The sequence below is a fragment of the Eulemur rufifrons genome, chromosome 30, assembly GCF_041146395.1.
Source record: "Eulemur rufifrons isolate Redbay chromosome 30, OSU_ERuf_1, whole genome shotgun sequence".
In the NCBI taxonomy this organism is placed as follows: Eukaryota; Metazoa; Chordata; class Mammalia; order Primates; family Lemuridae; genus Eulemur; species Eulemur rufifrons.
The window spans coordinates 56,443,827-56,462,235 of record NC_091012.1 but is presented as its reverse complement, the minus strand read 5'-3'; the positions used below and the strand labels follow the sequence as shown (position 1 = coordinate 56,462,235).

Here is an 18,409-nt window from a genome sequence, read left to right as displayed (position 1 = left end):
CACTATACAATACATACATGTAATGAAATTCAATTTGTACCCCTAATCTATTAAATTTTTAAAGGAAAAAAAAACAGAATATCGAATTTACTATTTCAAAATCTCATGAGAAGGAAAACACTAAAATCATAAAGAACATCAATGATATATCATCTTTGATATAGACATAAAGAATATGACAAAAGACACCCCCAAAATGTCTTGCTCTTCCACCAACCTCAGTTCAAAGCCAAATTCTATTCATTATTACAAATTACAATACAATAATCACAAAAGTAAATTAACAGTTGTCATGTGCTGAGAAATAGTGTTTCTGCATTATAATGTCAAACATTTATATTTTTACTACTAAAACTTTAATAATTATTTGAAAAAATCTCAAATTTATTCTAGTGTCCCAGAAGTTCATTCTCTGTCAGTGATATTTAGCTTCAGCCAATTATTGATTTTAATGCTGGGCCAATCAGCCTAAATATATTCAGTAGACTCAAGACTAATAAATCTATAAGAGGACAACAATCACCATCAAATAAGACTATAAGAATATTACATTACCTGTCTGTGAGAGGCTGGGAAGGCATTCTTTTACTCAGTGATGGAAGATCCAGGGAATCTGGTTTCTTATCCATTCTGCAACATGCTTGGATATTTAAGTACTTAAATATGTGCACTCTACCCTTTAAACATATCTGTCAATAAATAATGTAATAGATTTATATAGTTCCAAATATAAATGACATCTATCAATTTATACCTTTTAATAATCTCAAATTATGTTAAGACATCACAATCTTGATTGATACTTTGCATATTTAAATAATTTGTACTTCTGACACTAGGTAGAAAAATCTGGCAACACTGATACCAACTAAATTCCTATTGCCATCTCTATCTTATTGGAAAAAATAAGTTACTTTTTCTATATTTCACTAAAGTTTTCTTGCTAAGCAGAATGTACAAACACTAAACAATATAAAAATTAGAAAAAATGAAAAGAAACATATTCATTGGAATGGTGAGAACAGAACAAAAAATCTATGCAATTCTTAATGTAATCTCATCAGAACCACTAAGATGTTTGGCATAAACACTGGAATAAGGCAAATATAAAAGAATGTAAACACAGGAAAAATGAACTTGTTTAAAGGTATGATGGTAAGCTGGCTAGAATAAAATAATAAAAGAAAACATTAGTCAATTCAACTAGGATAATATCCTGAGAAATTATTTTCATTGGCCATGGAGAAAAGGAATAATGAGAAATAAAATACTATGAGAAAGGTATTCTGTATAAAAACAGTGGAAAATGAGAGGTAAGGAAACTATGAGTCAGCCTTATAAAGGTTAATTAGTCACTATGCGTGATATCAAATAAATACTTCTCAAAAATTCTAATAAAGAATGTATTGTTTTATGAGTTCACATAACCTTACCTCACATGCAAAAAAAAAAATTAACAAAACAGTAAGACAACTACATAAAAAAGCAATTGTCATTCCAGATGAAAAGAATATTTCCTAGATAATTCTGATACTAAGTCTTACCTAACCAGTGAAAAATTTCATTTAAAAGGAAAATAAAAATGTTTAAGCTTTTAGAATATAAATTTATTAATTACCAATTAAAATGTGCTCAATGGTATCCTGTTATCTATCCAAACTAAATAAAAATTTATCTTTCATTACCAAATTAAGTGCTAGAGAATTATTTTCTTTTGTAAATTTTAACTTTTATTTTTATCATAGTAATTCATGTACATAGTTTTAAAAATCAAACAGAATTACAAAGCTGATAAGAACCCCCCATTCTACTCCTTTCAATCTCCACAATTCAATCCCCACTTTAAACTCTTATTTGGTTTTCTGATATTTACCCTCATATTTATAAATAACATGCTTCTACTGCTATTTTTTTAATTTTTTCAATAGATTTTATTTATTGGGGTCTCATTAAGGAAGATGAGGACTTAGATTTCTAATACCACACTACCTCAAATCACCAACACCACCACCATTTTCTCTCACCCCTCCCCAGCCCCCATAAATTCACATAAACATACTTCTCCTCTCTTCAGAAGCATAATGTGGTTAGAGCATGGACTCTGGAGTCACATAGCCCTGGTTTGAATCCTAGCTCTGCCATGTGACCTTGAACAAGTAATTTCACTTCTATGCCTCTGTTTCCCCATATGTAAAATAAGGATATAGTACCTGTTTTATAGGGTTAATATAAGAATTAAATAATATATGTAAAGCATTTTCAACAGTGCCTGGAGTGCAGTATGTACTATATACGTCTTTTCTATTATTTTAGTTATGTCATGATTTTTCACTAAATCAAAATCCAATATTTATATTATTATGACCAAGAAAATATTCACAGATGAACCCCATAGAATAGTTGGATTACATTTCCTCTCTCCTATATTTTTTTGTTTTTTCCTAAAGTGATTAATGGCCTCATTTTTTCCTTTGAATAATTTTCTATAATATATGCCTATTATTAATTCATTGTTGACCCTCTGACAGAAATATAAAACATCTCTCCATGTGGACAAACACAACAAGTCACTATCATTTTCGTTCTTCTTAATTTTTTGGGAGATAACTCCCCTACTCCAAACTGACTGGCTGTGCACTAGGCCTATGCATACCTGTCAAACTTAGACATGAAGAATTTCTCCTTTTTTAGATAATTTCCTCATTTTGGTAAAGCACACTCTTCCTAAGAAAGGGTGCATGGGAATTAAAATTTCTGAGACCTTGCATGTTTGGAACTTTTTTCTACCTCACATTTGACTGATAGTTCAAGTGTAGAAAGTTGGAAATATTCCCTCTGTCTTTGAAGGTATCATTCCAACATCTGCTAGCTTCCAGGGCTGCTGCTGGGAAGTCATTCTGATTATCACTCCCATGAATGTGCTTCATGTTTCCCTTTTATGTTTTTTTTTTTCCGCCCTGGCTTTATTGAAGTATGAGTGACAAATAAGAACTGTTTACATTAGAGTGTACAACATGATGTGGTTTTTTTTCTTGTTTTTTTTTTATATTTACTTTTTTTTTAAATTTCCAATTATGGGGGTACAAACATTTTGGTTACATATAATGCTTTTGTCTCACCCAAGCCAGAGCTACACGCGTGCCTATCCCATGGACATGATGTTTTGATATACAGTTGACCCTTAAACAACACAGGTTTGAACTGCACAGGATCACTTATATGTGGATTTCCTTCCACCTTTGCCACTCTTGACATGGCAAGACCAAGCTCTCCTCTTCCTTTTCCTCCTCAGCCTACTCAACCTGAAGATGACAAGGATGAAAACCTTGTGATGATCCACTTTCACTTAATGAATGGTAAATATATTTTCTCTTCCTTTTGATTTTCTTAATAATTTTCTTTTCTCGAGCTTTATTGTAAAAATACAGTATACAATACACATACAAAATATGTGTTAATCAACTACTTATGTTATCAGTAAGGCTTTCCAGTCAGCAATAAGCTATTAATATTAGTAGTTAAGTTTTGGGGGAATCAAAATTTATATGTGGATTTTTGACTATGGGAGGGTCATACCCTAATCTCCATGTTGTATTATAGTTGTATTACAGCCGACAACGGTCAACTGTATTATACAATGTGAAATGATTACCAAAATCAAGCTAACTAACATGCCCATCACCTCACATGATTACCTTCTTGTGTGTGTAGTGATAATACTTAGGTTCTATTCTCTCTGCAAATTGCAAGTATATGATATAATATTATTAACTATAATCACTATGCTGTACATTAGGTCTCCAGTACTTATTCATCTTATAAATGAAGGATGGTACCATTTGGCCAATTTCTCCCCTTTTCTCTCACCCCCCAGCTCCTGGTAATGACCATTTTACTCTCTATCACTATGAATTCAACTTTTTTTTTTAAAGATTTCACACATAAGTGAGATTATGCAGTATTTGTCTTTCTGTGTCTGGCTCATTTCACTTAGCATAATGTCCTCAAGGTTCATCCATGTTGTTGCAAATGGCAGGATTTTCTTCTTTTTTCACGGCCAAATACTGTTCCATTATACATACTTATATACATATATATACACATACACACACATTACATTTTCTTTATCCATTCATTTGTTGATGAACACTTAGGTTGTTTCCATATCTTGGCTATTGTGAATAATGCTGCAATGAACATGAGAGTGCAGATATCTCTGAGATAGTGATTTTATTTCCTTTGGATATTGTAATTTATAAGAAGGAATGTATATTTGGTCTTGTCCCCATTTCTCAGCACACAGCTCCTAAAACCCTTATGTAATCTCTTAAGTAGTAAGTATCCTTTTGTATGCTAATGAGATAACTGGTGGCTAGGAAGTCCTGCATAGCCACTGGATGGGACTTGGTTACCAGGAGAATCGACTATATGATTAGAGGGTTGGAACTTTTAACCCCACCCCTCTTCACCTCTGGGTCACCAATGGCCAATGATGTAACCAACCATGCCTAAGCAATGAAGCCTCCTTAAAAATCCAAAAGGACGGGGTTAGGAGAGCTTACAGATTGCTAAATATATGGAGGTGTTTGGAGGATGTCATGCTCAGAGAGAGCATGGAAGCTTCTGCTGGAGCTCAGAAAATAATACCCCAAAATGAAGGCCTCAGAAGCACAGTTTCTCTCTGACCATCTCCTTCTCTCCTGTCTTTTGTCCCTCATTCTCACCAGAGGCAAGGCATAGAAACTAGAATCCCTCTTCCCCAAGGCCAGTCACAGAAACTAGAACCCCTTTTCCCCAAAGCTAGCCATAAAGCCTAAAAATATTACTCTAACCTTCTCCTACCTTTCTAACAGCTGGCCACAAAAAAATTAAGAAATTAAGGCCCTCATTCCAGAAGGGTCCCACCCCATACCGAGAAGGAATAAATGCTACAACAGAGAGATCAAGAGGAGGCCTTGCTAGGTTTCCCCACTCAGTCTATTACCATTAGCTCATATCCTGTTTTTTGGGTTTTGGGGTTTTTTTTTGTTTGTTTGTTTTTTTGGTCCAAACACATTTCTACACAGCTACCCCTGCTTCATCAAATCTAAGCATAAAATCAGGTAGCTTCCTCTATAACTTTGGGTCTTCATTCTGATAGTTCCTGTGTCACATAAAACTATGATCAAATAAATCTATTTTGATTTTCTCTTGAGGAAAGGGATCATACTCTTTCCAACCCTAAGTTTACATTCCTTCTCACATACCTTGCCCTATGCATCTCTTCCATCCAGCTATTCACTTGTATCCTTTGAAATATCCTTTGTAATAAGTTGGCAATAGTAAATAAAGTGTCTCCCTGAGATCTGTGAACCACTCTAGCAAATTAATTGAAACTAAGGAGAGGATCGTGAGAACCTGGATTTACAGTTGGTCAATCAGAAGTACAGGTGAGCAATCTTGTGGGACTGAGCCCTTAACCTGTGGGATCTGATGCTATCTCAGGTAAATGTCAACTAAACTGAATTATAGGACACCCAGTCAGTGTCTGCTGGAGAATTACTTGGTGGTGGGAAGAAAACCCCACACATTTTGGTGACCAGAGGTGAAGTATTCTGTATTGAGAGTTAGAATAGGAAGAGCACTTTGGTTTTTTCTATCTCTTACAGATAAATACCCATAAGTGGGATTTCAAGTTCATATGGTAGTTCTTTTTTTCATTTTTTGAGGAAACTCCATACCATTTTCCTTAATGGCTGTACCATTTAACATTTCTACCAATACTGTACAAGGCTTCCCTCTTCTCCACATCTTCATCAACACTGTAATCTTGACTTTTTGCTACTGGCCATCCTAACACGTGTAAGGTGATATCTCATTATGGTTTTTCATTTACATTTCCCTGATGATTAGTGATGCTGAACATCATTTCAAATAGCCACTGGTCATTTTGTATGTCTTCTTTGAAAAAAATGTCTATTTAAGTCCTTTGCCAATTTCTTGAGTTATTTGTTTTTGTGCTATTGAATTGTATGAGTTCCTTATGTATTTTGGATACCAACCCCTTATAAGATACATGGTTTACCCATATTTCTGGATTCCACATGCAAAAAAATTAGCGTGCCCCCTTTTGCTTCAATAGAAGCCTTTCAGTGTTTTGGTCTCTCTGTCTTTCATGTTAGAGATTATTCCTGCAATGTCTAATGATCCTTGGCTATCTGTTCATTTTCAAGAATGAGATAATAAAAAGTCAATGAGAAACTCTGTGTACATGGGGGAAGTTTACTGATGATAAGCTTCCATCTACCTAGTAATCAGACAGGGACTAGCCATTTCATCAGTTGACCCCAAAAGATCAGTATATAGATAGGTCTTTTCTCCTGGTTCAATCTGTTTAGCAAGGAAGAAACCCACCAATCCTAACTGAGATATATAAGACAGGCTGCAAGCATTCTGGGGGCAAAGCAGAAGTCTACTGGTAGGTCCAACCACGTAGTATGTAAGCATTCACTGTTTTCAGTATGGGGTCTCACTCCTGCCCTGGCTGTACCTGAAGCCCCTGACTGGTTCAAACTCTCTATAGCTGTACTTTCCAACATGGTAGCCACTAACCACATGTGGCTATTTAAATTTAAATTAATTAAATCTAAACAAAACTAAAAATTCAATTCTGTCCCATTATACACTTTCAAGTACTCAGTAGTCACCATGGCTACTGTATTGGACAGTCAAGTATAGAACATTTCCATCACCACAGTGAGTACTAATGGACAGCCCATCTCTAAAAGAGTAAAATCAGTCTTCTGCTGAGGCAGGGAGTGAGTCATTTGGCCACTGAGCTAAAGAAAAGAATCTAAAGATCTATCTATTTCTTAAAGTAAATTCCAGGCTTCTGCTGAGGCAAGTAAGCCCCATGTGGCTGCGGGGCTGAGGGCAAGAATCTGAGGGTATAAATCTTAGAATTGCATTTTTTGAGGTTTTTTTGTTTTGTTTTGTTTTGTTTTGAGACAGAGTCTCACTCTTTTACCCTGGCTACAGTGCTATGGCGTCAGCCTAGCTCACAGCAACCTCAAATTCCTGGGCTCAAGCAATCCTCCTGCCTCAGCCTCCCGAGTAGCTGGGACTACAGGTGTGTGCCACCATGCCTGGCTAATTTTTTTTCTATATATATTTTTAGTTGTCCATATAATTTCTTTCTATTTTTAGTAGAGCTACAGGGTCTCGCTCTTGCTCAGGCTGGTCTCGAACTCCTGAGCTCAAACAATCCACCCGTCTCGGCCTCCCAGAGTGCTAGGATTACAGGCGTGAGCCACCGCGCCTGGCCTAGAACTGTGGTATTAATATGGTAGCCACCAGTCATATGTAGCAATTTAAATTTAAATAAATCAAAATTAAATTAAATTAAAAATTTGCTTCCTTAGTCTCACTGGCCATATTCTAAGCATTCAATAGCCACATGAACAAGTGGCTATAGTATTGGTCAGCACAGATTAAAGAACACTGCCATCATTGATAAAGTTCTACTGGACAACACTGTCTTAGACGTTCCACAAACCATCACGTTTTCGGTCCTTAATCCCTATATTCAGAGTTATATGCTTCCTCCAGTACCCAAGCCATTCCCAGGTTTGACACAGTAAATCAACTTTCTTCTGGTTGCCTTTTCCCACAGAAGACACAAGTATCACCTTTTCCCATTCAGCTAAGGCAGCTACTAACAGGGCTCCAGCCAGTCTTTATTTGAATTAGAAAATGTATCCCCTTTGGAATGAGTGGAATGTACTTTTAGGAAGAATAAGACAATCTTTCTTCCGGATGTATGCAAATCCTCTACCAGGGCACACAGCATGGATGTAGAGTGCCATTTCACTGCCATGTGCTCCTAAGCCAGATACTCTTGTGCAGTGTAAGCAGAGGCGCTATTTACCACTATTCCATCTATTTTCCATTTTCTAAAATTCTATTGACATCTCTTCCCCACTGTTCTCTTCTCTTTCATACTCTTTGTCCTTCTGGGTTTACATCTTAGTTTATTCCTTACCTATCATTTTGGTGCATTTCATGTGGATTTAATCCTCACTTAACTAAAAATCAGGATTAATAGTTTCCACTTGTATCTTGTTCTTTCTACTAAAATTTCATCTCTCAGTACCAAGAATGTACTCCAGTCAATCCCACAACAAATCCTAAGTAGATACATACCTGAGTAGGAAACAGGTAGAGAGACTTCAGAGTCGATCTTTTTAAAATAACATTGACAACCAGAATTATCAGTTCATAAGCAGAGAGTTGTAATCTGGGTTTTTCCAAATACTATTCTAGAGTCTAAGCTAAAACTCCTACCAAAGTGAAAAAGTCATTTCTCAGAAAAACTCTTTTAGACCATAGTACCTAGACAACAAATCAATTCCTAATTTAGGTACTTTTTGATTTACCAGTCATGAACAGATAAAATCATGAATAAAAATGAGAAGAAACAAGTATATTTTTATTACAAACCTGTGCTGGTGGTACTTGCAATGGATTGTTATCCAAAATTATTACTTGTAAGTGATGCATCTTCCTGTAACAAACTGGAATTTCGGTCACTTTATTACAAGAGAAGTCCAGCTTGACTAAGGGAAGATCTCCTAATTCTGTTCAGAAATGAAAAATAATTAAATTAAATCTTACACAGTTAATCTCTTATTCATGTGAGTAAAAATAATGAACATCTTACCATCTGGCAAAACATGAAGATTATTTCTTCTTATATTTAGCTCTCTGAGTGAATGTAATTTTCCTATTTGTTGGGGAAGGACCTGAATCTCATTGCAGCTAATATCCTAAGGAAAACAAGAAAATAAAATTATAATAAACTGAGAAATACAGACATATTCTAATTTTTAAATTAAAGCACATGGTTAATAGCCAGCAAAAGTTATCTCTAATGTCATTTCTATAAAGATGGATCATCTGGCAGATTTCTATTTGTATTATATCATGAAGTCAACCTAGCACAATCAACAGAAATTTTTCTGTACAAAAATTTGAGGTTATAACTTAGTGACTACATAAGTCAACCCCTTGAACAATCTCAGCTAAAGACCAACTTTCACCAACCAAAACCAGAAGCAAGAATTATGCAGGCGCTCTTCATGCAGAGGTAAAATAAAAGACTAAAAACGATCAATCGGCCGGGCGCGGTGGCTCACGCCTGTAATCCTAGCACTCTGGGAGGCCGAGGTGGGCGGATCCTTTGAGCTCAGGAGTTCGAGACCAGCCTGAGCAAGAGCGAGACCCCATCTCTACTAAAAATAGAAAGAAATTATATGGACAGCTAAAAATATATATAGAAAAAATTAGCCGGGCATGGTGGTGCATGCCTGTAGTCCCAACTACTCGGGAGGCTGAGACAGGAGGATCCCTTGAGCTCAGGAGTTTGAGGTTGCTGTGAGCTAGGCTGACGCCACGGCACTCACTCTAGCCTGGGCAACAAAGTGAGACTCTGTCTCAAAAAAAAAAAAAAAAAAAAAAAAAAAAAAAAAAAAAAAAAAAAAAAGATCAATCATTGTGATAATCTGTCAGTAACTGTCTTAAGATACTCGGTTAGGCAAAATCTAAGAAAGTCAAAGATTTACACATGTGAGTTGGAGAACCAAAGACTACGGTCAGGGTCAATTTAACTAAATCTCTTTCTCCAAAGGGATACAAAATATAAGGGGTTACAAGCTCAAACATTTGTGGCTCACATCACAACTTAAAGACATTCTAAGAAATCTGAGTTGGAAATCTCTCAGGTTTAAGTTAAAATATAAGCCCTGATTTCAAGGTAAACAATACCAAGTTTCCATAATAAGAGAATAAAGAACAGTTTATGCTCTCCCTTGCCTCTTTCTTATAACAACATCAACAAAATGAAAAGAGAAATTGACAACACAGTCTTAGATAGTAGTCATTCCAGACATACTGCAAATGAAACTTATATTTTACTGCAATTGTCCCAAATTTCCAGCTTTCACTGAAAATGATATTAACTTGGAGGGAGACGAGTAGTACATACATTCAATTTTACCAAAAGCAAAAAAAAAAAAAAAAAAAGGGCAAAAGGATAAATTCAAAATAATGTTAAAGCCATGTAGGGAAAAATCCAATAAAGTTATAGATGATTAAAAATATATATCTTACATACCTTTTTTGAACAATATCTAAAGCACCTTCATTCAACAATGAATATTTATCAAATACTATTTGCTAGGCACTATTCTAGGGGCTCGGGACACATGAAGAAACAAAACAACAAAAATTCCTGCCTTCATAGCTCCTCATAGAGTTTATATTCTAGGGAGAGGAGTAGATTATACAACGTGGTAGAAGGTGATAAGTGCTATTTAAAAAAAAAAAAAAAAGAACAGGGCAAATGAAATGGCTGTACTAGCAATAGTGGGGAGGGATATTAGCAATTTAGATCATCTCGTGGAGAAGGTGATATTTCAGCATCATTGTCAGAGCTGAGTGAGCCATGCCAAAATATAAGAAAGGAATATTCTAGACAGAAGGAACAATAACTGTAAAGGCCCTTAGGCAGAGGACACCTCACAATTACAAAGAATAGCAAAGAATCCAGTGTACCTAAAGGGAACTGGGCAAGGGGAAGAGTAGGATGGAGAGAGGGATATGACTTTCATTTTTACTCTGAGAAATGTAGGCAGGAACCAGAAACTTTTGAACAGAGAAATGACACGATCTGACTTAAATTTTGACAGGATCACCTTAACTAATGTGTTCAGAATAAACTATTATTCAAATGATAGATAATAAAAGTTTGGGAAAATGTCCTTTAAAGAAAATACTAGGCCAGGCGCGGTGGCTCACGCCTGTAATCCTAGCACTCTGGGAGGCCGAGGCGGGTGGATCGTTTGAGCTCAGGAGTTCGAGACCAGCCTGAGCAAGAGTGAGACCCTGTCCTACTAAAAATAGAAAGAAATTAGCCAAACAACTAAAAATAGAAAAAATTAGCTGGGGATGGTGGCACATGCCTGTAGTCCCTGCTCCTCGGGAGGCTGAGGCAGGAGGATTGCCTGAGCCCAGGAGTTTGAGGTTGCTGTGAGCTAGGCTGACCCCACGGCACTCTAGCCCGGGCAAGAGAGTGAGACTCTGTCTCAAAAAAAAAAAAAAAAAAAAAGAAAATACTATTGCTTCTTTCCAAAGGTCTGATGCTGAAGATTTCCATATGGAAAATCCATAGAAATTTGATAGATAGATGCCATTTCCCAGAATAAATAAACCCAGGTATAAGAAATGAACCTGCTCCAATGAGTATCTACAAAATACTCGGCTGGGGATTAGAAACCAGAGAGTATTTCCTAGGTTTCAAATGACAGAATTTCATTATAGTTGATTACCACATTCTTGTTGAAGAGTATCATGGGAAAATATTCCAATGACAGGCAATACCCACAAATTCATAATGTGATTTATAATTGTCAGTTAGCCATCCTAATGCTATCTACCCATCTACTGTTACTGATTTCAAGAGTTTAAGGCATAATAATTTTATAGTTCCTTATAAAATAAAAGTATTTAATATTTTTAAATATGCTACTTAAATAAAAATACAGCCAGCCCTCCATATCCCTGGGTTCCACATCTGTAGATTCAACCAACCGCAAACAGAAAATGTTCAGGGGGAAAAATGATGGTTGTATCTGTCCTGAACATGTATGGAATTTTTTTCTTGTCATTATTCCCTAAACAATACAGGAAAACAACTATCTACACACCATTTACAGTGTGTTGGGTATTATAAGTAATCTAGAGATGATTTAAAGCATACAAGAGGATGTGTGTAGGTTATATGCAAATACTATAGCACTGTATATAAGGGACTTGAGCATTTGTGGATTTTGGTGTCCATGGGGGTCGAAGGGGTGGTGTCCTGGAACCAATCCCCCAGTGATACCAAGAAACAACTGTACTAGAATGAATCAAAAAATCCTAAATATTTTTGATATTTTATTTATCTAAAAGTTATCTCATGTAATATTTAAAAAATAGGGCCAAAAACTCAATGAAAAAAATGAAAGAAAAAGAAATTACAAAGGCATAAAATTTTAAATTATATTTATAAAATCTTTAAAAACATTAACAGTGTCCAGGTTAAGGAAAGTAATGGTTCCCTTTTATTATGAATTTGTTAGATCACATCTGAAATCTCTATTCATTTTTGAGTATAACATTGAGAGACCTTAACAAAAAAGGACATTTTCAGGATAGAAATAGCTAAAAATAAAACATCATGAAAAGGAATAAAAGGGCCGGGCACAGTGGCTCATGCCTGTAATCCTAGCATTTCGGAAGGCTGAGGTGGGAGGAAGCCAGGAATTCAAGACCAGCCTGGACAATAACAAGACCCTGTTTCAACAAAAAAATAAAAAATTCGCTGGGCATGGTGGCACACGTCTATACTCCCAGCTACTCAGGAGGCTGAAGTGAGAGGATCACTTGAGCCCAGGAGTTCAGAGGTTGCAGTGAGCTATGATGACAACACTGCACTCTAGCCTGGGCAACAGAACGAGATCCTGTCTTAAAAAAAAAAAAAAAGGAATAACGGTAATAAGGATGTTTAAGCTATAGAAAAACAGGTTTTAGAGTTTGGTAAAACAGAGAACAGACACACCACAGATTACAAATACCTGAAAGAAAGAGAGGTTGTCATTATCTATATTTCTTCACATGGTAGTCCCAGGACCAATGGATAAAAGTGATAGGACATGTATTTTGGTTCAGACACACACACACAAAAAGAGCTGTCCCACCATTGAAAATAAACAAGTAGATGTGTCAGGGATTCCTGCATTAGGAAGTGATTGTATCGAATCACTTCTAAGATCTTTTATACAAAATTCTATGGTTCTACCATTCAACTAAGTGAAGTATCCCAAGAATGGAAAAATAAGCACCACATGTACTCACCATCAAATTGGTTTCACTGATCATCACCTAAGTACACATATAGGAATAACATTAATCAGGTGTCGGGCAGATGTGGTGGCGGGGAGGGGATGGGTGTATACATACATAATGAGTGCGATGCGCACCGTCTGGGGGATGGACACACTTGAAGCTCTGACAGGAGGTGGGGGCCAAGGGCAATATACATAACCTAAACATTTGTGCGCCTATAATATGCTGAAATAAAAAAAAAATTCTATGGTTCTAAAACATAAGGTGGAACTCAAGGAAGTTTCCTTGTATTATAATTGGACATGCAGGTATTCCTTAATGAATAAAAGATATTCCTGAAATTACTATTCATTACATTATATTTTAACATTAGTTTCCCATTACAAAATTATAGATAAGTTCCTCAAGAAAATCTTTGGCCCTCTAGACATAATAAAGTCATACTTAAGAATACTTTAAAAATACCTCTTTACTGGGAAAGCATTACACAAGATAAATCAGAAAATAAAAAGCAGTAGAATGGTATAGTGAAGTGGGAATAACCAACAGATAGGAAAATAGCTCAATGCCTTAAGGATACAATTATGCTTCTCTCAGAGTTCAATGTCCTTTAATACCTAAAATGTTATGTTCGATTCAACTTTAAATTATTCTATTCTATTCTATTTCTAAAACCAATTGCACATAATGGCCTCTTTCCATTTATCTTGGTCCCAAAAGTGTCATAAAATCACATCAACATATAGTACAAGAAGAGTTATTTTCGTTAATTCTACTATCTGCTGGCATTGTATTCTCTTTTATCCCCTTTCTCTATGGCCCTATAGTAGCCCTGTAAAATCAAAAAAAAAAAAAAAAAAAAAAAAAAAAAAAAAAAAAAAAAAAAAAACAAGGCCAGGCATGGTGGCTCATGCCTGTAATCCTAGCTCTCTGGGAGGCAGAGGTGGGCGGATCGTTTGAGGTCAGGAGTTCGAGACCAGCCTGAGCAAGAGCGAGACCCTGTCTCTACTAAAAAAATAGAAAGAAATTAGCTGGACAACTAAAACTATATATATAGAAAAAATTAGCCAGGCATGGTGGCGCATGCCTGTAGTCCCAGCTACTCGGGAGGCTATGGCAGTAGGATCGCTTGAGCCCAGGAGTTTGAGGTTGCTGTGAGCTAGGCTGACGCCATGGCACTCTAGCCCTGGCAACAGAGTGAGACTCTGTCTCAAAAAAAAAAAAAACAAAAAAAAACAAAAAACAACCCTAGCTTTTCCCTAAGACCTTTACTGCCCACGAAATGGATAAACAAATGCTTATTCATTTGAAAAGTATTTATTAAAGCTTGTAAGCAAGCCGTCCAACTTCAATAGGACTAAGGAACAGCCAAATTTTTCTTGTGACTGAAAGCTAAAACCAGACATAAATAATAGTATCTCAAAATTTTTCTAAAGTAAATTTAGACATGTACCAAATTATTCCTTTTCTAAAAATTACAGTAAAATTCCATAAAGGAATGAGTTAATCTTCCAAAATGCAAAAGTATATATGATGCGTATCATATTCAATTAATACAACTATTTTACTCACCAACTCCATCAAATCTTTTAACTTCCCAATTTCTTCTGGAATGGATACCAGTTTATTATTACTGACGACCAAAACTTTAAGGGGAAGATCAAATAGGTATTTTGGCAATGTTGATAAAAGATTTCGACTGAAAAGAACAAGAAAGTTTCATTATGAGAAATATGTCTAAAACCTGACATGTTATGTTGAAAAAGAAAAATCATCTGTAAGTAAATAATAATCTTTTATTAAGTAATAACTAAATAATCATTTAAAGAGTACTTACTTTGTCTCAGGCACAGTGCTACATTCCTTATATGCACTGTCTCATTTAATCCTCACATTAACCCCACAAGATAGGTAGTTATTGTCTCCATTATACAAATAAGAAAACGAAGGTTAAAACTGGTTAAGTGACTTGCCCAGGTACAGCAGGGATCCAAAGGAAAATCTGACTGCAAAACCTGTGCTGCTACCTACGATACTCTCTTACACACCAGCAGTTCTCATAAACTTAGAATGATTCTTCTAAGCTAAAGAATGTCAGCACTTTGCTCTCTGGTATAATTTTGGTATATTCAATACCTCCATGCCTCTAACTAGGGAAAGGTTCCAAGGACAAATCTGCATGTACTATGTTCAAGTTTACAAAAGAATGAATAGAACTATATCTTCAAAAACATGTAGTAACCCTAACCCATTCCCTTTTGTTATGGTTTAACAGCCTACCAGCACCTTTATCTCAGCTCAAAGTTGATACAACATTCTTACCTCTGTGGATACATTTAAATATAATAAAAACTAAATAACAACTAATATTTATTGAGCACTTAATACATGCCAGGCCATGTTCAGAGCAGCTCACATGAATTAACTCAACTAACATTTTTAATCAACACTCACAACAACCTACTTTAGGAAGGTAGATACTATCATGATCCTCATTTTACAGATGAAGAAACAGTCCCAAAGAGATTAAGTAAACTGCTCAAAGTCACACAACTGTTAAGTGAAACCCAGGCAATCTGACTCTGGTACCCTTGTCCTCAAACTACTATGGTCAAATTTATATGTAAATGCAGACTGACTGACCTAAACGTTCCCACTACCAAAATAAATAAAGTGTTCCATTCCATTTACATACTATTAATAACAAGCATGGATAAGCAATAAGCTATCATTTTTCCTGTTTTTCAAAGTGACATTTATAGACCTGTACCTAGCATTTTGTGTGACATGCACAGCACAAAAGCCCAGTGTTACTCAAGTGGGGACTTCAAGACCCTTTACTCCATCTTATCGCTGCAGAGGACATCCAGAAACACCAGACTGGCTTCAATCACATGGCACAAACAGACTTCAAAGAAAAAAAGACAATGCCCCTCAACTAGCAATACTGGCTAGGCTGCTGGAATGTCAAATATGCTAAGGGCCTGTCACAATCCTTCATACATTCAGGGTCAAGCAGGGAAAATGGGCACCTCCACAATAGAGCACACGAGGATCTTACTGCCGGATTGTACTGAAAAGTAGGTGGGGTGTAGTATACAGGTCAAGAGAAGAGTGGAAAAATTATTTTTGAAGTTTTTTTGAGATTTTTCACCAAAATTTTTAAAAAATGAGAAAAATAATGACAAATTCATTCTAATACTTTTAGGTCAAAAAACGTTTAAAAATCAGTTTATTTTCTTCCCTTATAAAGCATGTTCAGGCCAGGTGCTTATACCTGTAATCCTAGCACTCTGGGAGGCTGAGGTGGGAGGATCCCTTCAGCTCAGGAGTTTGAGACCAACCTGAGCAAGAGCAAGACCCCATCTCTACAAAAAATAGGAAAAAATTAGCCAGGAATGGTGGCATGCACCTGTAGTCCCAGCTACTGGGGAGGCTGAGGCAAGAGGATCGCTTAAGTCCAGGAGTTTGAGGTTGTAGTGAGCTGCGATGACGCCACCACACTTTACCCAGGGCGACAGAATGACAACAGAGTGAGACAATGTCTCAAAACAAACAAAAAAAAAAAAGGAAACTGAGCCCCCTCCTCACTCCCCCTTCATATTAATAAAATTTTTTAAATTAAAAAAAAGAATTTACTAGATCCTAAACTTTTCAACATTATCCATGTTAAAATCAAACGCAGTGATAACTGGGCTTTTTTTTTTTTTCCTGAGAGAGAGGGAGAGATCCTGTCTGGCTGCGACCTCTGAATGCTGAAACTATGAGTTTTCTTCTGTGCTGGCTCTATTGTTGCACATGGCCAAGAAATCCTCATCAATGAAGCTGTATACCCTGTTGGCAGGAGTCAGGTAGAAAAGCTGGCTGCCCAATACTTGCTCAGTTCTAGCTTTCTTTTCTAATGATAACTTTAACCTCCCTAATTTGCCTCCTTTTTTATTTCCCTCCTATTGCATCTCATTCTTCTCCCAAGTGGTCATAGGATTCTTATCCTTTGCATTTACATTTTTTTCTCTCCTTTCCTCTTATTCTGTTTTCTTGTCCCTTTGAATTGGTTTAACTCTTATCTCAGTCTATTTGGATTATTCTTTCAATAGCTTTTAAAAAATTCAACACACACTTATTGAGTACCTACTATGTGCTAACTACTGAACTAAGTGCTCATTCCTGCCCTCAAGGAGTCTGATATGTCAATGTGCTTTAAACACTTGTGTTACCCCACGGAGAAAGGGAGAGGGTGATTAAACCAGCCTATTACTTATTCGGTTCAGAAGAATGCACAAAATGGTTTTTACTCCCAGCTTAAGTGACATATTCCAATCAATATGAGTCAATAGGGAATGTAGATTTTTAGTGGCCCCTCACTCTGCCACCCATTCTCAAGGGACACAAGTCCTTTTTTCTAGATTCCCAGGGTCTGAGAAAGAGATGAAGAGGAGGCAGGGGAAGTTCTTCATCTCCCCCATGGCCTCTGGCAACTTCCTTTTCTGATGTGGGTCTCCAGATTGAATAGTCAATCATTGTCACTTTCGGAGGCCAAGGTGGGAGGATCACCTGAGGCCAGGAGTTCAAAACCAGCCTGATCAAGAGCAAGAACCTTTCTCTGCAAAAAATAGAAAAATTAGCTGGGTGTGGTGGTGCGTGCCTATATAGTCCCGGCTACTCCAGAGGCTGAGGCAGGAGGATCGCTTGAGCCCAGGAGTTGGAGGTTGCAGTGAGCTATGATCACACCACTGTACTCTAGCAGCGGCAACAGAGGGAGATTCTGTCTCAAAAAAGAAAAAAAAGAAAGAAAGAAAGAATGCATGTTCATTGAGTTAGCACAATCATCTTTCACCATAATCTGGTTTCTTCATACTAACTAATAAACCACTGTCACTTTTTTACTACATGTTTTATAGAAAGCCAAAGGAATTCAGTCACTAGAACAAATATTATTTCAATATAGTTCAAAAATTTTTGTGACTGTAAACAAAAATTAGAAGTTGACTTTTAGGGATCAGAATAGGATAGAATCAGTGAAAGTTTTAGCAAAACTATTCTAAGATATACCATACATGTTAATAGAAAAATGTAATTCAGTTTTTGGCAAATTGTGTTTTTCCACAAAAGAACAAAACAAGACAAAAACAAAACTTAAAAATATCTCACTTTCCTCAAAACCTCTCCCAAGTCAGGCCAAGGAAATATGTACCTACTTAGAGAAATGAGTAGTAACCTAAATGACTGATATCTACCAAAGGAAATTTCTCTCACCCATTTTAATGGGTAAAGTGGTTTCAGTTAAAATAGTATGTACTGCCAGATAACATCACTGTGGAAGACATATGAAAGAACTAATATATCACAGTAAAAAGGGAGCATTACTATTTATATATATTAATTATACCTATTACTTCCTTATATGAGAATTTAGGCAACTTGGTTAATGAGGGGGAAGAAAATATCCCTTCCAACTGAAAAAAAAAATTCTAAAATTAAGTCA

At 36.2% G+C, this 18,409-nt stretch overlaps 1 protein-coding gene across 2 annotated transcripts in view; it reads right to left on the bottom strand.

Moving 5' to 3' along the window:
- The window catches only part of LRCH2 (leucine rich repeats and calponin homology domain containing 2), a 111,962-nt gene that overhangs the window by 61,341 nt on the left and 32,212 nt on the right, over positions 1-18,409 (bottom strand). For both annotated transcript variants that reach the window (XM_069463502.1, XM_069463503.1), the window contains exons 3-6: positions 14,497-14,623; positions 8,699-8,804; positions 8,479-8,615; positions 556-689 (exon numbers count right to left, since the gene is read on the bottom strand). In XM_069463502.1, coding sequence (XP_069319603.1) covers positions 556-689; positions 8,479-8,615; positions 8,699-8,804; positions 14,497-14,623 — 504 coding nt within the window. The remainder of the gene's footprint in view (positions 1-555; positions 690-8,478; positions 8,616-8,698; positions 8,805-14,496; positions 14,624-18,409) is intronic.